This window comes from Alosa pseudoharengus, unplaced genomic scaffold, assembly GCF_046254945.1.
Source record: "Alosa pseudoharengus isolate Yale_2024_CS ecotype anadromous, Long Island Sound unplaced genomic scaffold, YU_APseudo_1.1 YU_APseudo_1.1_scf_3, whole genome shotgun sequence".
Classification (NCBI taxonomy): Eukaryota; Metazoa; Chordata; class Actinopteri; order Clupeiformes; family Clupeidae; genus Alosa; species Alosa pseudoharengus.
Window position 1 is genome coordinate 27177302 of NW_027468718.1, and position 24281 is coordinate 27201582.

Here is a 24281-nt window from a genome sequence, read left to right on the forward strand (position 1 = left end):
GAGTTAGAAGTGCAGAGGTGCGGGAGCACCTACCATTTGGGTCTCAAAGAAATTAGAAACACAAGCTAGAAAACGAGCTACCTGTTGGTCCTGTCATTCTTGTTGGTTGAAGTTGTGCTCATCCGTAAAAGAAATAGGCTAATACAGTGTAGGAAATTAACCACAAGCCAGAGATTGTGCAGCAGTTTTCTATATTACCGCTACAATAATTGATGGGTTAGTCCCGAAATGAATGTGTGTAGCCTACTGCATAATAAGGAGAGCTAGGCTATATCACCTTTCCTTGAGGGTATCATGGTAATTGTTTGGTGCTTCATTTCCTCATGGAAAAAAAAGACGAGAGAACTGAAGGTAGATAGAACTGACCGTTTTGAACACATTGTCTACATTGTCCTGTTCTGCAAGCCTATTTAGTGCTTCCATGCGATTTCCCATATCTTTGAACTATGTAGGCTATGTAGTCCGCTATTCACCCTCTGTTTCGCAAAAGGTTGTGGATTTTTTTTAGCTCAACAGCCAATCATGTTATACTCCTCCCTTTTGTGTTGTTGAAGGGTGATGTTGATTAGCTGGAATTGTTTACAGCTCGGTCCGATCCACTATGTTTGTCTCCCATTTAAAGGACAGTGTGAATGATGATTTCTTTTTAGCACGAACACTAGAAACCTAGATCAACGAGAAACGATTCGCAGAAGTTGGTAAAAAGTGTATGGGATCGTAGCGGACTTTAAATCTAGAGGTGCCTGCTGTTTCAACTATGGATAGGCTAGTCTACTAATGTTAACGACCATCCATCCCATACCACAAATCTCAAAGAAGGTAGCCTAGCCTGCTGTATTCATAAAGTATCTAACAATATGGTCGCATCACGTCTTGGTTTAACTTTCACCCTTAGTCTAATGCGTTATTTTGCCCTATGTCCAAAAGGGCAGAGTAGCCTACAAGAACTTAACGCTTGTTGTTGAATGTGACAGGACTGCCGCGGCGAAGGATGGGCCCTCTTTTTCCCACGACTTGCGTCGTCCTCTTCGCCCTGAACGCCGCTGCCATCCCAGCCTCCATCAGTCCCGAGGACTACGCCGCCGACGAGGCCGAGCGAACGATCAACAACGAGATCTTTGATGACTACAGGGGGAAAGGCTGCGTGGATGACAGTGGGTTTGTGTACAAACTCGGAGAGCGTTTCTTCCCAGGGCACTCGAACTGTCCGTGCGTGTGTACAGAGGATGGACCAGTTTGTGATCAACCAGAATGTCCCAAGATACACCCCAAGTGCACTAAGGTGGAACACAACGGATGTTGCCCAGAATGCAAGGAGGTCAAAAACTTTTGTGAATACCGTGGGAAGACTTACAAAATCCTTGAGGAGTTTAAGGTAGGATTCGATTCTGTTAATAGCTTATTTTTCTTTATTTTATCAAAGCTATAACTCAAACTTCACATAACATCAGCTTCTTCACAACATAACGTCAACTCAGGCCTATTATAATCAACAGGCCTATTATCTATCTATCTACTATACTATGTTTATGAGAAGTGCCGTTACAGCGAGTTAGAGTAAAGTAACAGATTGTGACCCCTCCGTGTGTAGTAACAGTATAGGCCTGCGTGGTTCTGACTCATATTAGCTTTAAAGGTCTGTGTGCTATTGCTACTGCAGATGTACACTATGCATGATATCATTCTCATCAGCTACAATCTTCAGATAATCTGGTCTTGTCTGTTTTAAACTAATGTGGATATAAAAAACACTGGAACACACTAACAGGGATAATAAGGAGGGCTCTGTCTTTAAAGCTTCACTTTTCCAGCTTTATATTTGGTGACTCTCTCGGGCACAGTCCTCTCTAAAATAGTTGTTTTTGTTGCCTGTGTATAGTGCATAAGGTACCTACAATTACGTTTTCAGCATGAATAATGGTGTTTACATGGCATAGCTCTGTTGCCAACAGGGAGTGATGGAGTAACCATCTGATCAACAACTCATGCAATGCACTGCCAGTTAGGCCTCTGCCCCTGCTTATCACTGAGGACCGTCAAAGCCTTACTCTGTGTATTAAATTGCCAGTAGTAATGGTTATATAGGGATTTGGAGTGAAGCATGATAAATGATTAATCACCAGTGTGCAAGTCTTTTATCAGAGATGGTATAGTTACAAGATCTATTTGAACTGATACAGAATGAAGTGACTATTTTGCCAGAACTTGATCAAATAGGCTATTGAATTATTTGTATAGTAAGATGCTTGAAAATGTGACATCTCATTTTAGATTTAGAATATTGATTGAAGAACCATAGAGCAGAAATGCTTGTCAAATGTAGAATAAAAAAGCAGACTGTTTTCAATCTCTAGATTTAGAAAAGGCATCAAGTCAGTTGGCTACTTTTTAAAAAGGGAACTTTATCATGGATTGCCCTGTTTTAGAGGCCAAAGGGAATGTTTTTTTCAATATGACATATTGAAACCGTTTTCTATGTCTGTTTTACTCAAAACCTTTTGGAATACAGTTTACACTTCATAAACATGTGAACATAATATATCCCATTCTACATTCAATTCATTATCATATGAATTTGTTGTGAAAACGTACTCGCTATATATTGGAATTTCATGTTTTTAGACTGAGCCACCTAAAGATCCAAGCTGTAGTAAACAGGTATACATTGCCGTATGTAATAGGATGAAAGTATATTTGGAAAAGTAGGCCACCACATAGCCTTATACCTAGCATGCTCCACCATGACTCTAGTGGCAGGCAGCTGATTAAATACCCCAAATCAACTTGCCCAATAGACCAATGCAAATAGTAGCTGAAGTAACTTCACTTATTTCATAGATAGACAGCCCAACAGCAACAGTGGCACTATACCAGCATTTGATGGAATTGCAGCATTATTTTCCAGCAGTGTATCACAGTGCATTGTTATTCATTTGTCCCTGCTGTCAAAATGAAAAGAAGAGAGAGAGGGAGAGCAAGCGATGGAGTATCTGAAAGACCACTGTGGGTGTTCTTCTGGAGAACACCCCAGTCTGACTAGAACATTCAGCAGTGCAGTTGGAAAGTACGATTTAGGGCACTAAAAGGTTTCTCAAGATGTTAATGTTGGGAGTTGGGAGAGTTGGGCTCATAAATTCCTCTCAGTTACTTTTAGAGTTGGAGAGACTGCACTTTATCCTCCATCAATCAACATCAAGCAGAATTTGATTAGAGTCAAGCTGGAGGAGACATTTCACCTGACAAAGCAATCCATTTGATTTCTGTGTGCATCAGCTTGCATTTTCATTTTGGTTTAGATTTGGGTTATTCATATTGATTTCATGAGGATGGCAAGCCAATCAATCATGCACGAGAGAGAGAACAAAGACTACTACAGTTCCAGAGGAGACTGTCAGCTGAGCCTCAAACAGATACAGACATATTGTGTGTACATCTTCGACATTAATTTGCATTTAGCCAACAAGAGGTGTCATAGATACAGGAGAGGCCTGACAATGAGCATCAATCAGCAGAAAGACTGCAGTCACCTCATGAGGGTGATTGGCCATGTTTTAATCAATTCATTTGCTTTTTGAAATGGGTAAGAACTGTTTAACAGTGGCTATTACATTCAGTGGTAGATTGTTCTTTTTTAGAAGAGACCACCTCAATTAATTTGGCATTTGACTTTTCCGTTTTTGAGTCTAAATGTTTGATGTCATTCAATTTCTGGTCTTAGTGTGTGTGTTTTTTTTTAAGATAAATATTATGAGATCAACCTTTATCCCGAATGTGACATTTTAGTCAAAGGTCTGCCTATTTGATGCTGTTGTTCTAATGAAATGGCAGATTCCTGTCATCTCATGATGTGAAGATACCTCAGACATTTGGGCTGCCCTGTGGGTACAAACAAAGAGCTCACATCATGCAGAAGTAACATGCCAAATCAACCTAATTTCACTACCTATTACTTATTTAGAGGAACATGCAAGATGCCTCTAACAGGCTGTCTAAGTATTTTGAATAATTATAACAATATGATGACATGACAGTGTCCCTTCATAACATTACTCAGGGTATCAGGGGATACAGGGTATCAGGGGATAAAGATGCATTTTCTCAGTTTTCTGTGCTCTCCTGGTATAGTTTTGGTGATCCATTTGGTGGTTGTTCACTGACCTTCTGAATGAATTGTGTACCTTTTCGGCTCAATATACACAATCAGAGCAAGACTTGTTTTCTTGCCAGTTGTCATGTGGTGTGTATCTTGGACTGAAGGACTGTTGGACTAAACTTCAATGTGCTGCCAAAGACAAAGACTCAGTTGTACTATTCTGGGCTCTGTAATCACGCCTGCTATTTACTCATCCTGGCGGTGTAGCTGACACCTCAGCAGGTACAAATGAGTTAGATGTGACAGTTATGTTTACTCTGATTGGTCAAAAGATGAAATCCAAAAAGCTGCAGGGCCAGTTCAGAAATCAAAGTAGCGAAGTAGCATCTTCTGCATTTGGTTGATTGGGTGATATGATGGGGGCTTAGTGATGACCTGGCCTTGTCAACACTTATCTGATTAGTTAAAAATATTGTGCTCATAGTTCATTATTTTTGAAATACAAGTGCAGCAGGGCTATGCAATATTATTTACTACACAGCAGATAGTAGATTTATTTAGTATATTTCATTTATTTTTGCATATTGGAAGCACTGGTGAAATCAAAATTCATAAGACACATGCAATCAGAACTTGATTTCGGGCACTTGTCTTGTTAATTACCAACATAAGCTCTCATGTGGCTTGGTGGTTCTAATCAATGGCATATGATTATGCTTCAATGATTGTCCTAGAGATCATTTTCTTAATAAACACAATGCCCTGATGAGCTGATGAACAGAGTATTCTGTACAATGACAGTGTCTGTGTGTTCTATGTATGCAACAGGTAACAAACTATGGGCATTTGGTCTTGAAGGATACCAAAGTGAAGTTTTACAGTGTACTGCATGTAGCCCTTGTAGTGTTTGTCAGCAGTGTTTAACATTGCCATGAGAAATGATACAGTACATTCTTCAATCAGGCTCCCCACACTTCTATTCTGCTGAAAACCTAAATGGTGGCCCTGTAAGGACAGTTTGTTTGAAAAGAGAATTCACATAACTTGCACTGGTTTCCCATAAGAAAAGATCACAGGGAAAGAAGGAACAAAGAGCAATTCAAAATAGTGTTTATCCATTTTTTGACCACTTACCCAGGATTATTGAAAGGCACTATAATTATTAATAAAGGAATTATTTATCAGCTTTGAAGTGAATGCAGGATTGAATGCAGGATTTGATATTTAATGTTTTTGCCCCTTTTGGGGAGTAAGAATAAGAAATGGTGACCAGCTGTGTAAATGGAAATCAAAGGGCATCAAGGCTCTTGATAGCAACTCTAATTACGAGAAGCAGACAGGGTAACCTTTTGTATGGGCCATGCTGGCATTTCCTCAGCTGTCACCGTGGTGTTTTCTGCCGAGCTCCGCGTTTCCTTGTCTCTGCAGGAAAGGGAGGAGTCCCACAGAGATCAGAATCTTAGCATCCCAAAAGACTCTATTCAGCTGCGCTCACCAAGGCATCAGGGCATTTCATTATCTGCAAATGACTGGAAATGGTACATTGACACAGCGGTTGGTTGGTTTTCTTTTTCCTATTCGGAATAAGTCTAACAACCACCATACACAGATGATGATAGTAGATTTTGTTTGTGGAACAGCCAGCAGTTCAGTTCCCAGGATCTTCACTTTGAAGTCTGTGGTAATGAGGAGTGAGGAGAAGTAGGCTGTCTGCTGTAAATCCCAAGCCGGCTTCTCCACTCCAGACAAAAAGATCAGTCATTGGGAACACTCACTCTTGTGCTCAAATGGCCCTGAGAGCTTTGCTACTCACCCTTGGTAGGTGTTTCACCTACAGACTTCCCCACTGGCTGAGGAAGGGACCACTGTTGCTGCCACACCCTCAGCCTCTGGGCCGATGCCATCAAGGAGCCGGAGCTCCTTGAGTGGACAGGCTGGGGGTGAGATGTGAGCTCCGGGAAGTCCCATCCTCATGGTCATCACTAGTGGGGTGGAAGGCAAGACACTAAAGCAGTAGAGGGCTCTCATAAGGATTCAGGATCTATCTATTAATTAAAAGAGCCATTAAAGAATTAAAGAGCCATTAGGAATATTCATAAGAAAGATGATCTCATGGTGGGGGGGCATATTTCCCTAGCATGTGTTTGCATGTCTGTAGTAGTGTGAGTGCTGTCATCACTAGAGTGTGTACAGAACAGGCAAGAGAAGACAGGGCGGGAGGAGGCAAAATATGCTGACAATAATGATCTGAGACACACACAATAATGTTTTCCTAAAACTGTACTGAATTAGGCAGTGGCACGGCATTGTCATCTAGTGTACAGCAGCTCTTTCAATATAAGCAACTGTTCAACTGGAGGGTCGTGTGCTGTGGGCCAGCTGTTTGCTTTAACCCAGCAGATTTCCATCAACTGATAGGACACATGACAATAGATCATTCCAAATGAAGTGGAAATGAGTCATGCAATACAATCATCTTTCATGGCCTCATGAAGCTTCATGAAGATTTATTTGTACATTTTAGTCATGTTGATGTCCTAAACGAAGCAAGTCGGTTGAGCTAAGAAATGTAAATAGCCATTTCGTTGGACAAAATGTTGAGAACCACTCCTCCACCTCATATAAGACATTGCCCATCCTCAAAAGACCAATGCTACTTGCTATGATTCATGATTCACATACATGTTTATATTATGTTAACTTTTTTACATATGGTTCAGTTTCTTTTTTTTAAATTTTTTTTATTATATTAGTATTTTTTTAGGCTTAATGACTTTACTTTAAACTGTTCATTTTAATGTGAATGTACCATGAAGTATAAACCATGAAGTATAAACATAAACATAAACATAAACACATTGACTACACAATCCAGTAGACGCTGCTATCCAAAGCATCATATAACTGCTATCAGTATACATGTTCATAATATATTGAATGAATAATCGTTGTTGTTTGCTAATGGTCCTACTAATTGAGCTACAGGACAATTACCATACACTGCACAAAGTATGCACGTTACCAGTATATATATTTCAAATATACATTTTACCACTAGGTATACATTAAACATTTGGATGGCATTGTTTGCACAGCACTATGCAAGTGCAGCAGACAGCAAGTGATACTGAACAGTTTGCAGTATGATGCCCTGTATCCCCCAAGCATCCATCTTGGAAAAGAGAATTCAGCAACAGTGATTATGCTCCATGCAGAACTAACTGCACACTAATATTCCACACTTCAGATCTTTAATAAAGCCATAAAAACCTTTGGCAACAATACTATAATGTAATAACAAAACATGTTAATCAGTAGAAATGTAATTCCTATTATCTCTTGCTCTCTCTCTGTCTCTTGCTTTTTCTTAACCTCTGCCTACAGCTTGTACATCATACTGTGATTAGCGACTTTTGTCCACCACTGACACCTATGTGAGGAAATTGCTATAAAAAGCGCCTAAAATGAGTTGCGTAAATTGATTTTCCAATCCAGTTTGCTGGAGGGAAAAGCATACTTTTAATTAGAAAACCTGATTAAAAGCAAACAAGTAGGCCAAAGATATCTGGTGAGCTGGAGCTGTTCTGACTGTGCTCTGAGCAAGTTTCATTAGTGCTCAGGTGAATTTGAACAAAGTGGACAAATTGCTTTGTTATTCTGACTCACATGGAGCTGTCCCATACAGCACCCACTTCAGTCCTGCCTGGCCTGTTCTCTACAGGCGTCATTAGTGGGTCAGCTCCTCGACTCTGAATTCTGTTGGCACGCTGTGCTGCCGAATGTAATAGACACTTGTTTTGACAAAATGTGCCATCTCAGAGTTTAATTGAATATTGAACATTTGTTGAACAATAGTGGAGAGGCACTTAAATGAAGGTTAATTGTCAACTGTAGCATACATTTTAAGCATTGTAAGGTGAATGTCATTTTATCACCATTAAGTTGTTCATAAGCACAAATGAATTGGTTATGGAGAGACATTTCTAGTCTCAATGCTGTTAAATTACATGAACAGAAATAGCAACAACCCTTTTTCTGCCCAGCTGATCAACAGCTATACACTGTAGAGGACAGTATAGGATCATTCCACGTCAGTTCAACCAGGGCCCACGCACTTAGGTCTCAAAATATTCTGAAAAAATTACCAGGTGTACCTATGTTACCCAGGAGACACACTGTAAAATTACTCTTATGTAAGATCAATACTTTCCAAGATACAGCCAGTTTTACAGGGGGAGGGGGGTGTCGATTTTGTTCGGCCTCTTTTTTTTGTCAAGTTTACAAGCCCACAGCGCAAGAACTAAACCATGTAGGAGGCTCAAATTTTGCATGCTGGTACATAAATAGGAATAGTATGTAGCAAAATCGTCACGTTTGGTCTGGATAATCCTGCATGGTCATAGCTGTCCCTCAAAGTTGATACAAATTTTATTGGAGTTTTTGGCTGGGCTCTGTTTAAGCCTTCAGAAGACATGTTTGTACTCAACATAGGCTCTTGATTTATTTTCCTTACTGAGATATGTAGAAACACTCTCACAAAAAGCAATGAACAGAAAACAAATCCCTTCAGGGTCTGAACAGCAGACCTCACAAGTCTGAAAAATAATTTTGGTTATCATATGGAATGTTAAAACGGAAGCCTTGTGGGGCCAACTATGATGCTGATAATGGAACTCTCTTGAAAGGGTCTATATGGCAATCTGTCAGCTGGGCCTTTCTCTACTTTGTGCATCCATCGCTTCTCTATACTGTAGCGCCTGAAGCATCCTGCCAGTCTACAGAATGCAGCACATGAGCTGTGTGCATGTGCGGCTGTCTCTCCTGGATAAGCCACATTTAGCCCAGTGGCTTTGGGAGGCCTTTGTTGAGTTTCTGTAACCCTTGCATTTGGTGTGAAATAGACCTAGCTTGCCCCTCATATATCTTTGGCTTTTTTTAATTTTCTGACGAGGGCACATGGAAGAAAATGAAAATGTGAAAGCTCTAGCTTATGTACACACTAAATACATACCTCAACTTACCCAGCTTGTCCTGCAGTTAGTGTCTTCCATGCTTAACGTGTGATCATGCACAGTGTGTCGTCATAAGATTTCAAGAAGTTCACTTTGGCAGCTTATTGATTAACTTTACAATGATAGATTTGCTGCACAAAAAGTACAGAATGGAATCATGACCTTGAATAACTATGTGGTTTCATCCAATTACTTCAGGAGCAAAATCCAAATACTTCAGGACATACTATCTGAATACTGTACTCTGTATTCTATATGTGTCAAACTGGTAGATGAGGTAGATCAGGGGAATGTTATATTTGCATATTTAATGGCACACGTGTCTGAAAGATGACTATACTGAATTATGAACCTGGACCACAAAAAGATATCACACTAGAAATGGCTTCCAGTATAGTGTGTAAAACCCAGCATCTGCAGCATGCATTTAGCGTTATTAGAAGCCATTCACCTCTAGACATTTGGCAGTGGATCAAAAGCTGTCATCCAAAGCGCTCCAGTCAGCAAGGCACCATATTAATTTACATGTTGATAATGTTTTGGCATCTGGCTGAGCATGATCAGAGGATTCTGTAGTTGTAGTAGTCTTAGCTACCCACATTGTGTGGCTCAGAAATTACTCCAAAAATATTGTAGGTGATTAGAAATAGTAATCGATAGTATTTCAAATAAAGTCTATGAATACATTTATGATGCAGATTTCGGGCTCGGGATGAAGCATGACCAATCCTAAAGAAAAAAAATACCTTTCAGTATGCTGTTCATATCTTTCATTGTTAAATCCATACTAGATGCTAAGGGAAATACATATACATGGATTTCATTCCATCTGTCTCTGAAGCAGAGAGTAGAAATAGTCCATCTATCTGAGTTCTTATTTAACAGAGACTAGATAAAGCAGGACTACAGTACACTCTCTCTCTTACTTGCATGAGTGAGCTCATTTTCACCCAAATGCTCTGGGCACATTCCTCATGTTTTCTTCCACTTATAGCATTCTGTATCAGACTACATTATTTCTTAAGCTCCAGACCAACTCTGTTCCATAATTTAGTATATGGTTTAACTGATCTGAATCGCTTATTACAGCAAAAGATACTATTTATATCAGGGATAATTTAAAAGTTGTACATTCAGCCATGAATGCATTTATCTTCCAGACTGGCCCCCAAATGTTTCCCTTGTTTTGCTTCGCCAACGAACCCAGTGCAATTAAAGATGATTTTCATGGGCAAGTTCACAATCCCCAACCCCACTGGGGTGCGATGCTCTTATCGACAGTGAACAGAGAGGATCATTAGTGTTCAGTGTGCCAATTACACTGTATTCAGAGTTTAAATGCCGTGGCCAATTCCTTGGCTGCCTGGAGTCTGCCCCATGCCTGCTGCCCTGCTACCCAAACCCGTGACCTTCATCCTCAGGAATCCGACTCCCAGGCGCCAGCCGCGGGCGTCATGCGTGTGCGTGAGTCAACAGCCACTCTCCAAATAATTGCCACACTTTAGCCAGAAAGGTTACAGGACCTCAGAACAGGATGGTGAAATACCACAGAGCACAGGAACTCAAATATTAGGTTGGATTTGCGTCATTCCTCTTTTTTGTGGTCACCTTTCTCTTTGCTGATTTGAAGTAATGATGGTTTTTTATTTTATCTTAAGTATGTAGGCCAGTTCAGCACATGCAGCTTTTCTGCAGGCACTTCAGTCCCCCAGTGGGCTCCAGTGGCACACCGGTGTCTGTATCTTACTTTACCTCCATCTCACACTCACTTAGGCCAGCTCAGTGGAACAGCACTCTCACTCCGCACTGCACAGTTATCACGTAGGGAATCATATTCAAATGTCAGACTGCACGATAGAGCCACAAGACATCCATGATGACTAATGATGGTTGCCTCACATCTCATGTACTGTACATACGAATGTCTGCACAGAGCATTATGTTATGTTATGACTCTAATATCAAACCAAATGCTGCCCCAGCGGCCCGGGTCGGGTGACTGAAGGAGCTTCGGCGTGAGAAATCTCTGTGTGAAACATTATCATATATATATAAATGTCCCACAGCTGTGCAAATACAGTGGACAAGTACAGAGATAACAGAGATGTGTTGTTGTTATGAGCTCAGGATATTATATTGTGCACTCTCCAGAAAAAGATGCTGTTTTTTTAACAAGAAATGATCTTGCTAAATGTACATCCATTTGTTACCATAAACATGGGAAAAGCTAGAGTGACAGCCTGCAATTTGTGTGGTTTCTAGCATTCTTTTAAATAAAGTCACGTACTGTATGTGTCACACACTTACTTAGTCATTCAATAATTTGTTTTTTCACTAGAAGACTCATTTGAATGCAAATCAAAGTGATTCATTCAAACACATCATTCATAATAATGATGCTCTTCCGTCACCAGTAGCCATAGGGTTTTAGTCTGTAATTTACAAATATTTTGACTAAGTGTAAATTCTACTATGGTGTTACAGGGAAATGGAACAGATCAAAATGAATATCAGGAGATATCAATATCATACATCCAAAATGTACTATGTGAATGTAAGCAACTGTCTGTTATGTTTATTTATTTCAAAGAGAAAAATGCACATTAAATGAACATGCACACTGAAGTCCATTGTGTGAATGTGCCAGATTTAGTCATGCCCACTAGTTTTCATCTGCAGTCCCTGGTTAGACAAAGCTCAACAGCCTTGCTCTTTAGTGCTAATTCATATAGCGTTCAGGGCTGTTGGCTGACTCACCAGTAACGTTTCTTCACTCTGTCTGTCTCTCCCCTCTACCCTTCTTTCAGCCCTCGCCATGTGAGTGGTGTCGCTGTGAACCAAATAATGAGGTGCACTGTGTGGTGGCTGATTGTGCCGTGCCTGAGTGCGTCAATCCCGTCTATGAGCCGGAGCAGTGCTGCCCCATCTGTAAAAACGGTAAGATGACTCACTCGCCTGTGCATATGGTGGATCATGAGAGAGTCTTCTGATGAAGGTCAATTGAGTTTTTTGAATGGTAATGCACTTGGGAAATAGCAGATGAAGAACGTCCAAGCACTGGTACCTGAATGGCAGTAGTAGCACCACTCGGTGACTGTAAAGCATATGAGCTGAAGGGTACTGTGTCAGTTGGGAGAGCTAAGACATAATCGGCAACAGAATTTGTTTACACGTACACACACACACACACACACACACACACGCACACACACACATACACATACACACACACGCACACATACACACACACACAGAATGGAGCTGTTGCTTGTTATGACAGTGGCTAAATCATAACGTTTAGCACTTATGAATCACTGAAGTTATCCTACCTGGGTTTGATGAACAGTTTTATGCTGTCTTGTGGATACACTGTAGAGTAAACATTGGCCCATTGATTCAGAACATCCTAATTGGGATTAATTGCCCCTCAGGGAATCCTATACCTCTACATGGTCTGAAGTCCTTGTCTGCAATGCCCCATTCCAAAGTCAGTTATAGGATTCCAATTGCTTCTGATTATGCAACACTGCATCAGGGCATATCATTTGACACAGCAGGCTACGTTTGGGGGGAGAATGCCCCCTTTCCTTCATTGCTAGATGATGACACAGTAATTCAGTGGTCGTGACTGGGAATAGTGACTAGGAGGCTGTAAACAAAGCAGTCATTGTAGGAGTATAACTTTAACCAGGCATGTCTAATGCCTGTGATGGTAAAATTGGAAGAGTTTGTGTTACTTTCAACTGAATGGCATCAGGGATGATCATGGCTGATGATCATATTGTGATCCACTCCCACAAGACTGACATAACTGTAACAAATGTCGGAGGCGGACATGATCAAATCATGCCATGTTGACCTAACCTTCACACATCACGTTTTGCCTATGGAAACCCCCATAATAGCATGACAGCTCAAGCCATTGACTTAGCCCAGTGAAAACAAATCTACTGAGACGAGACAATTGTGCCTCTCGCATTTACTGACATATTTTAGGTAGAATAGGCAACATTACCGGTATATTAACCAGTAAATGTTACTGCCCAGGCTATATAAACATTATCACATCCTACTTTGGTATATTTTATGTGTATTATGGTTGTGTACACCTCATAAACTAAAGTGCTACTCGTATGTTGGCTGGTTATTGTAGTAGCTGCCATAATATACAGCCTGCCTCATAAATTCTGTGATTGGACCTTTAAAGTGACATGACTTAATTGTTTTTTGTTATGGTCCTGGAAAATGTTTTACATTAAGTCAATACAAAATTGTACTAGCTGTACTTAAGGTACCAATCATTTTAAATCTTGCAGGACTGCCACTTTATCTAAATCTGATTTGCTTGCAAATACAAGGTTGAAGAAGCAGAAGGAAGTGAAAGCAATCCCAGACTGTTTTCCCAGATTGTGAGATACAATTTGTTATTAAGGGCAACTCGTTTTGGTATCATCACAGTGTTACTTCATGTCAATGACATATGGTCATGTAAAGGACCATCATAACTGTTATTTCAACCAGTTGCTTAACTATTCAGTCTGCTGCAAAAATGTATGAAAAGTTTTCATAGCTAAACACGTTTCCATTGATGACATTAGTCATCAAAAAACACCAGGTTGTGTTTTAAGTTTTTGAGTTTTCAAAGTTTATGAAAGCCTTTTAGGTAGTTAGGTAAAGAACACGAATGAACCTAAAGCTATGCATTTAACATATCTTATCCATTGCTGTTGTAAAGCCAATGTTCAAAATGTTAACATTATGGCCTTACTTTATCTGCCTGACTACTTTGCATAGACTGCATTAGGGGTGAACAGTGCTACTCTCTCAGTGAAGTTTCTGGCCTCTGGCTACAACACACACAGTATTAATTATTCAACCAGAGAACATTTGAGAGCAACAAAAACATATTTTCCAGATAATAACAAATGTTCCTGCCTTGCTATTACCTAACGGATGTGCTTGATATCCTATAAAAAAATATCTTGGATTCAGAAACAATTTTCACAGAATGCACATTAATATTTTGAATACGCCTTCATGTGATGACCTTGTGAGACATAACGTACACAGCAGTAGCAAATGAATACATGTAGAAGTAAATGCATGGATCCCAGACACTAATTGTGGCGTTCTGAATGGGTCAAAACCATTTCCCCTTGAGAACCCTCAAGCCCTCTTCTGACCTACATCCCTGTTATCCCCCATTAGAGCCCATAAAGGAGCTGTGAGGTGTAGCATGCAGAGCCCTGCAGGCCCTTAGTCCCAACACACACACACGCGTGCGCACACACACGTACAAATGCACAAACGCGCACACACACATGTTCTCACACACACACACACATACAATCGTGTGCACACACACACGCACACACACACACACACACACACACATACTGTACACACACGCACGCACGCACGCACGCACGCACATACACACACACACACACACACACACACACACTTATTCCTTGTACTTGCCTAAAGCTAAGGAGCACACTAATCCAGGCAGACAGGACACACTGACACCCTCGCGGTGGTGGCATTTTGGAGGGCCTGTTGCCGTGCCCACCCCCCGGAGACCTGGTTGGGTCTGGCAGACCGGTCGCTCAGTGCAAGGAGAATTTGGCACAAATGAAGGAGCTTTAAAAGCCTTTTTCCACAACACTGACAGTACACTGTGCCCGAAAGACGCGTGCAAGAAAATTCTATTATCTTCCCTGCAAACCTTATCCAGGATCATTGCAGCCATGCTAGATAATGGGCATACAGACCGCAAATGAGATGGATTATGACATCTGACACAACTACCCCCCCCCCCCCCCCCCAGATGATTCAGAGTTCACACCTCTCAGAAGTTACCTAAATAAGAAAGTATTTTAAGAAGCCCTGTCTGACCTTACTCTGTCATTGTTTTTTTCTTTTAAGCTATACCTGGTGCAATCTTAGTTGACTCTCTTCCATGGCTCTCTTTTCAGAGATCCAGACCTGACAGTATGTCAAGTGACAGTCAGTCCTCACTGACATTCAGGCAGCTGTCATGTTTTCCTCAAAGCATTCAAAAAACGAGTGCAAAAATGGCTGGGCTAAATCTCTGTCTGGCTCTGTTTACGACTTCATGCTTTCTTGACAGACTCATTCAGATATAATATTTTAGTGGAAGGAAGAAAGGAATGAAAGGTAATTTCTTGTATTACAGTTTTTTAACTGCTCACACACTAAATCTTTGCTTCTACAAAACATGTCTTTCAAACATCATAACCCCACAACAAATCTGCAAAACCATACACTAATTGTCAGTGTTTGACTCCTTGTTTTCAATTTCCTAAAACACATTTTGCAAAACACCACACACAATTCTCTAACACACAAAAATCTAACAGAAATCTTAATCTAACTTGGTTTCGTTATTGGAGTTATTCGCCACTTATTCACTCTCTGTCCTCAATGTACAAACACTCATTGTACACCACTTAACCATTGCCTTAGTATAGAGCTATGAATAGATATACTCTACGGTATATGTAGGTATAGACCCTTTCAATCTGATTTCAATCGTATTTCTGGTTGAAATGTTCAGAACCAATGTAGATACTTAGAAATGAAAATTAATTGGACTTTAGCGTAATGCACTACAAAAAGTCGACTTTATGTAAAACGTTTTATTTTTGTTTCCATTAGCTCAATGTTGTTTTCTGTGCCTCCAGAAATGCCTTAGGAACACACATGTTTGTTTCTGCAGTTGAAAGGGTCTATAGGCCTATGAATACATACACGCCCAACTGCCCAATCCCCCCCCCCCCCCCAAAACACACACACACACACACACACTAACAGTAACAGTACATTTTGATAGTAGTTAGTAAATTCTTTCTTTGGAAATAGTCATTTCTGCATATATATATATATATATATATATATACAATATATATATATATATATATATATATATATATATATATATATATATACTGTATATATGATATGATATGAAAGACAGAAGAGCTTTAGGTTTTGAGCAACAGTGTGAACATGATGTATCCAAAATGTCATATTATGACAAAAGTGTTTGTAATGTGAGGTGAATGCTTGCTTTAGAAATGTGTTATGACATTTTGAATGTTGTGTGTCATTTTGCTGGAGATTTGAGGCATTTTGCAGTTTGTGTGAGCAATAGTGGGTTTTGCGTGTTGCGTTGTAGAGAGAAAAATATACACAGAGTTTTAAAAATGTGTGTAAACTGTAATATGTCACTTTGAACAGTGATTGCTATATTTTGTCAATCATTCTCTCTACAATTAATGACTTAATAAGGTTTTCAGATGGATTACTTAAGGGTACCTGGCGTCCCAAAGCTGGCAGGATAAGAGTTTGCCCATGGCAAAAGGATAATGTGTCCTTGCTTTCATGGCAATCATACCGCTGCTGGCTTCCTTGTTAGTTTAGTTTAGTGTTTAGTATGTGCACCATGCCACCTGCCCAGGAGGATCTATCAATCGGATTTAAGCCGTGCTAGCTCCTCGCAGTGCTCCCCTTAGTGGTGTCTGAATCAAGTGATTGTTGATGTTCAAATCACAACAAATAGTTTGAGACACCGCATGGAAAATCTCTCTTCAAAATGTCTTGCACACATGGGATGATGTCTGTTTGAACAACTGCAGTTAAAAATCAGTGGTAATCTTATAGCCTCAGGCTATATATTGACTACAGCTCTGGTGTGAATTGGAGGCAAAAACGTGTTCAGAGGCTTATTTAGGGGACCAAGTTATGTTCATTACTTTTTTATCCTGGTTTCCACTCAGTGGAAATTCCCTGTTTGGTTTTGAGTGAGATTCAAAAACAGTAAAGAAAGCCCTCTGGACAATCAAAATGTTAATCTCATCATAGACAACAGGTGTTACTAAAATGAGAATGTGTGATTATAAAGCGCATGCATTGTCTGGGGAGAAGTATTTTTAATGTCACAGTCTTTGAACCAATACTTTTCTATAAACAATTCCTTCCCCAAAACAAGACCTGCTGTGTATCATAAATTGTACTTGTAAATTAAACGAAACCTGTAAATGTATATAGTTAATGGGCCTATTTAAAAGGCAGCTGCTTTGTTTATGTTTGAATCCAACACCTGGGACCATGAGAATTTATGAATCTGTGTCATATCAAAATGGGAGAGTGATATTATGAAAATGGGAAAGTGATATCAGAATGGAGCACAGATAATTCAGACATTCAGATATAATATGATGTGGTGTTTTCAGTAACCACAAGATGTTCTCATTCCAAGAGAAGTACAGAGAATGGAAGAGACAATTTGAAGGCTTTGCATAAGAGACTTCAGAAATCATGCAAACACTATACAGTATATTTAAAAAGTATTTAAAAAAATCTTCCGGCTGTCAAAATAATGCAGTTTTATTTTTTGTTTAGTTACTGTTATTGTTGACCAAACTGTGTGTAAACATCTTTTTTCTGTTCATTTTATGCCACTAGGATAAGCACAATCATAGTTTACTGTAATAATACACATTCACCTTATGAAGAGGAACGGCACTTAATGGAATATATAAATAATAATAATAATAATAATAATAATAATAAATAGCCTAGAAAATACATGTCTGTATTTTAGGCTTTGTAAACAAAAATTGCACAGGGTAGATACCAATATAACTTAAATATATAGTATTACACAGACTAAAGATTGTAGAGCACTGACACAGACTATTACCAAAATATGCTAGGAAATTATTGGATGGAATCATGATCTATTACGCAAAATGATTGCGGCCAGCCCAAATAATCGATTATGTTCTAGTTGTGACAGACCAAACCATTCTGTCAATATGTATTAATATCAGTGTCTAATTGCAATACTCATCAGAGTGTCCAGGACTTCTAGATGGTAGGCAAACCACTAACATCACACACAAAATGAACTGCCGGATTCACTCAGGTAAGTGTACCCAATTTGGAGGAAATTGCTGTGATGTGAAACCCATAGCACTCAAATGAACGGTTATATAAATATGAAGCACTGAACAACAAGAGACTGGAGAAAAGGTTAGGTGTTGGCGCCTGCAGTTCTGTAAGACAAAGCTCACAACAGCATCTTAAAGAACAGGAAATTATAAAAAAATATTTGTGGTGTTGATAATGTTCATAGTAGGAAAGCAAGGCCGTAGCCATGATGTCAACATTGGGGGGGACCAAATCTGTGGTGCGGTGTGAATTTCAATAACAGAATTTCAATACATTTCCTGCCATGCAAAAATATTATTAAAATCACAAACAAGTCATTAGTTAAGTCAGTCAATTAGGATATACCAAACTTTTGACGGACATAGGCACGGATGGATTATAAACTGTTAAGATATGGGGGCCCGGGGGCATACTTCCCCTGAAGACTTGAAAAAAAATGACCCTTTATATTATGACGACTTGTGAGTTTTGTGGAAATAGAAGAGAATGGCGGAGAAGCAACTTCACACCTTCTTAGGCTTCAGGGCCCCCTGAGCTTTTGGGCCCATGCAGTAGGTCCATTCAATAATCCACTCCATTTGTCTCCAAAATGTATATTTTAAAAGAAAATACAAACTAGAGTATCTTTGCTAACCTCTATATTAAACTGAATGCTTACTCATAGGTTTGGACCTATTGCCCAATTATATTTTGTATTTTAATTTTATTATTCTGGCGGCTAATCACACAATTTTAAGGTAGTTTGAAAGGGATGGGATTCAAGATAGGCTACTAAGACAGGTCCCTCTTCTGTCTGACTCACCTCAAGTTACCCTATGCATTATAGGCTGGTTTCTGACAGAAATTACGTTTTGTGTTAACATGTAGAAACCTTTATTTGGTGAATGGAGGAGGAAATTCCTTTCTTTGGTTATTGTCTGCGATTCACATTAACTGTAGGCTATCACCGCCATTGTAAAAGTTTTTTCAACTTTTGTGCCGTCGCCACAATTGAATGCTACGTTTTGCCTGCATGGATTCGCGATTGAGTGCGCATCTAAATGTAACATGCAAGATGCAACAACCATTTCTAAGAGGCTTATAAACCGGTTCATTTCTGACATTACTACTAGCATATGAATGCATTATTTATGTTGTAAGACATGTGAAAGAAATGAATGACACAGTCACGCACAAATTCAAATAAAAGGACACTACGTTTCACTTTCGCTATAATTGCGAGAAAATAGGCTACAATATGGAAAATGCTTCAAAGTTCCTTTTGAGTCTGATCAGCTTAAAAATGAATGGGGTTTCCTTAGACAGTCCTACACCTTTTCAACAAGTTTTGTGAGAATTGTACCGGTATCTTTTGCGATATTGTTGACAGCCCGCACCGCAGTAGGGTGCAGGATGCTTTTGATAGTGCACGCCTCAAACGATAAACGCAAAACCTCCAGGACAAACCACTCACAGGCTACTCTCTCTGAAACCATCAATAGGTCACTAATTTGTGCGTTATTTACGTTTGATTGCATTTCAGATGGTTGGACTTGTTGGTTTCCTGTAGTAGCCTATAGCGTTTTTTCTTTATTTATTTTTCTATGTCCAAATATTGGGGGGGGGACATTTTGGTCACATCTGACACGTCCCCCCCAAAGTCTATGGTGACTACGCCCTGTAGGAAAGCAATCTCAAGTCCTTTGTGGCATTCCTAAGAATATTCTTCTTGGCATCATTGATTATTTTCATTCAAGAGTAGTTGGTTAATGATGCAGACTCTACACCCACAAACACCCTGGAGTACATTACTGAGGTAGAGGCACAATGCTCTCTGATGATTACACACACGGGGGGCAGCCGTGGCCTACTGGTTAGCACTTCGGACTTGTGACCGGAGGGTTGCCGGTTTGAACCCCGACCAGTAGAAAGCGGCTGAAGTGCCCTGGAGCAAGGCACCTAACCCCTCACTGCTCCCCGAGCGCCGCTGTTGTTGCAGGCAGCTCACTGCGCCGGGATTAATGTGTGCTTCTGTTCACTGTGTGCTGAGTGTGTTTCACTAATTCACGGATTGGGATAAATGCAGAGACCAAATTTCTCTCAAGGGATCAAAAGAGTATATATACTTATACATACCTCATGCTTTTACACCATCCATAATTATAAAAACAATCAAAATGGATTGTGTTTCAATGAGTGAGTGAATGAATGCACTTATACCCGTTCAATACTCAAATGTCAAATATCACTCAAATATCAAATATTATGTATTTATTACTCAAATATCAAATATTATACATTTGATACTCAAATATCAAATGTGTATCTTAAAGGTATTTTAAGATTACATCTGGATTGTACTGATCCAATGGTGGCTTTTAGATAAAGTTCAGACTCTTTGTCGGGGTGCGTGCCTTGGGATGGATGAGCTATTGTGTCAGTATTCCCACCAACACAACATCCTTTCATTTTTCACGATCCAACTGAATTATTCTAATGACAAAACACTAGAAGAGAATGCCATTAAGGCATCATCATCAAGAGAGTAAATCTGTCTGTTTTTATGCAACAACACAATTTAACTGTTTGGAAAGCTTGAAAGTTTCTGGGGGATGAAGGGATGGCTTTTTTGTTTTATGGAGGTGCCCATGCAGACTACCAGCTCCCTGCTGCCTCTGCGAGCAGCTTCAGAGCCGGGGCCCAGTGCACTTGCCAGCGCGGCTACTTGCCAGCGTCCTCAGCTTGCAGCGCATTAGAATGCAAAGTGTTCCGTGTCAGGGGAGGGAGGCGAGGGAGGGAAGGAGAAAGAGCTTTAGTGTTGCAAAAACAAGCCCATCGGTGCATGCCCATGAAAAGATCCCACTCCTCTGTTCTGACTTCAAAACTCCCCAGGGTCCCCTTCCCGACGTTCCCATGCCATTCCCTCCAGGAGGAGCCTCCCGAGAGCACTTTGTGCCCTCCCCCCCCCCCCCTTTGTGTTCGCTCTCTTCAATTCTCTCTCTCTCTATTTCTCCCTTTTCTGTCAGTTTCCCATTCTCCCATTCGCACTCTTGCAGTCAGCCAGTCTCTCTTTCTCTTCCCCTGTGTGACAGGTCCAAATTGCTTTGCCGGAACAACGATCATCCCAGCCGGCATCGAAGTGAAGGTGGACGACTGCACCATCTGCCGCTGCCACAGTGGGGACTGGTGGAAGCCCGCGCAGTGCCTGCGCCGCGAGTGCCTCAACGGCCAGTCGTAGACACTCGCCCAGGACCACAGGGGGAGAAGACGGACCGACGCACTGGCGGAGGGAGAGAGGAAGCGGATCGCGAGGCAGCTCCATCAGAACAAGGGACACGCTCTCCTTGCAAAAGACTTGATGGACTGACTGGCAGGAGCACAAAAATTCTTGTCTACACACAGATTGCTGAATGAGCTGAAACTGACACATGCACGCACACACACACACACACACACACACACACACACGCACACACGCACACACACACCCATAAACACACACACAACACTACACATCATCTGAAAGCGCGGAGGAATCCAAGTGGTGGGCTTCACTAAAGACTTTATTTTTTCTGTAATATTTACTGGCACATTTTTATGACTTGCTTATGCTGCTTAAAACACACAATGTTTGTATATTTCACTCACACGTCCCTCTCTTTATTACTGCCGCAGTACTGATGCTCATGCGTTCTGTGTAGGTCATTTGCTTGTTCTGAGTGTCCAAGCTGAAAGAGGGGAGAGTACTATATCTTTCTGACAAAGATCACAATCAACTGTTGTTCAACATGATCAAGTTACACTGTGTGGGGAGAGAGAACATGAAGTGTCCCGGGTTCTAAGTGGCACATTACCATCGTCAATAAGCACACATCCCTCTAAACTAGGGGGCTGTACTCACTCGTGCCCCTAGATCTGAAGGAATCTTTAATGTAGCACTTATTCAAAAAAATCAGTAGCCACGCGTCTGAATATTCACTATAAATATGCTTTAGGTTTTTGAGTCAAATGAGATGCTAAGCCCATATGAACTCCATGGTTGATTTAAGATGTGGATCTCCTGTGGGGAGTTGGAGGAGAGTACTTGTTAAGAACAAATAAGAGAACAAAGGCAGTCTGAATCACTTAATGCTGGGGATGAGGGGCTTAGATGAGGCAAGGCGGGGTAGGGAGGAGAGCAGCGAGAGGTGATGCTGTAAATAAGAGTGTTAGAATTAGTTACAGGAAGAGCTCAGTGCTGTTGTTAGTTCTGGTCATTTCTGTCAAACCTGACCAATTGTTTGCGTGCACAATCACAACGACATGTGGTGTGCTGTGCTCATGCAAATTTAATTGGCTGGCTGGAAGGATCATCTCTTTTTGGTTATCTGAGCTGGTGTCAATTTTTTCAGCTGTTCATTATGAAGCCCAGGAGAAATTTTCACAGCATATATGGAAGTATTTTAGATATGTTTGGCTTACAGGAGATTTAAGGTGATCTACATAAAGACAATGTGCTTCAGGGTCGGGAAGATAGAAAGAAGCCAAAGACTGAGCACAGATGATAGAGAGAAAATAAATAAAGAAGTTGAGCAGTGATCGCCATAGCGACGCTGAGCGCTGGATCTCTCAAACCTCGTTTGCTTGTTTTGTTGCTTGGATAAGCAGAAGCGTGCAAAGACACTTCCAGATTATTGATGCCTCAAACATCTATTGTGTGTTGGTGAAACACCGCGCCATTTGATAATCAGCCAGCATCAACAGCATCAACCCCCAGTGCTCTCTATTCATTTAGAATGCCCTTGTTTTTCTCCCCTAATTCCAAACAAACAAAAATATTCTTAAAGGGTAACAGCTTGAACTTGTTATTTAAGCAATTAGCAAGCCTAAAGATGGCTCCTTTAATTTCCCTTAATCAGGCAATATTCTGTGATGAATTAGCCGCCTCTGCTCTCAGCACTACAGCCCAGCAGACAAGAGCTCGGGTGGAGTAGAGTAGAGTGGAGGAGAGGGGGAGCTTTGAAACAAGGGAAACGCCGGCGCATGGAGGTTGCCTCAAAGCTGCATTTAGAAACGCTCCCTTTCATCCTGCCAGCCTAAACCCACAGCTCGCAGTAAATTTAAATTTCAAACTTGCAGTACAGGGTGGGGGCATGTGTTGTTCCACAGCACCTGCAGATGTACAGGTCTGCTCCCCTCTGTTCTATCAACAGTGGATTTACTTTATTCCCTTTTTTTTTCTGGTGTTTGTTCAAGCAGAGCCTTAATATTGCATTTCAGCACAGATCAGTGGACAAAGTCATTAGTTGGGATAGGCGGAGGCTTTTCTCATAGATCCACGGGTTCAGACTGTGCATGAAGGCGACCACCTCTAACCAAACCTGTTCCCACATCCTTGGCTTTTTCCACCATGATAAATACCAGTCATTAATTCAAAGGCAAATTCCGCTAATCCCAAGTGATCCATCATGCCTTTTTCTCAGCAACTGAAATTCATCCCTGTTAACCTTTTAGACCCTTTTACATAGTGCTGATGGATGAACTAGTCAATAAAAGATCCAGGGTTTTGGTAATGAGACAAAAATGAATGCAAAAATCTGATCCCTTAAGGAGCTGCATATTTGGTGTGTACAAAGTACCCACGTTTTAGCTTATGTCCACAAGATTTTCTCTCTCTCCTAGATCCCTTTGCCCTTCAGGCCACCTGCATCTTCTCCTCATATCCTCCCAACCCAGATTAAATCTCAGACAGGAAATATCTTTGTCTATCTAGTAATGACACAAGAAAAATTAAAAAAGAAAGGGGAAAAAAATCTATCTAGAACTCTGTGTGGTGGCTAATATGTTCACTAAGTTTTAATCAAATACCTCGCACTTTAGAAAAGTCTTTCATTTATGTAGTTTTAATTCACAGATAAGAAGTGAAAAAATGGAGAAATGGAGAACAACAAGCTTGATTCCAGATCAGATATTTGGATTTGAGGCAGAAACACGGTGTCACGGTGTCACAATCTTTGTCCAGCTCCGTTTGAAGCCCGCTATGCCGAGCAGACCCCACAGCTGCAAACAGAACCACAGCTGAGGCTGAGGCAAACATGCTATATTTATCCCATTCTTCTGCCTGTCCCGCTCTCTCGCCTGGATCGCCTCTCCAGAGACACACTAGCCAGTGCAGAGCCATAGGAGGCCATCAGAGTGGACCACATGCTAACCATCACTGTGCCCTGCTCCAACAGCCG

The 24281-nt window shown here is 40.7% G+C and overlaps 1 protein-coding gene across 1 annotated transcript; it reads left to right on the top strand.

The window, feature by feature from the left end:
• Positions 1 to 991: 991 nt before the first annotated feature.
• On the top strand, positions 992 to 21301 carry vwc2l (von Willebrand factor C domain containing 2 like). The gene is made up of 3 exons (XM_076262629.1): positions 992 to 1375; positions 11913 to 12042; positions 21156 to 21301. Exons 1-3 carry the CDS (start codon positions 992 to 994, stop codon positions 21299 to 21301), a joined length of 660 nt encoding a protein of 219 aa, XP_076118744.1.
• Positions 21302 to 24281: the final 2980 nt, after the last annotated feature.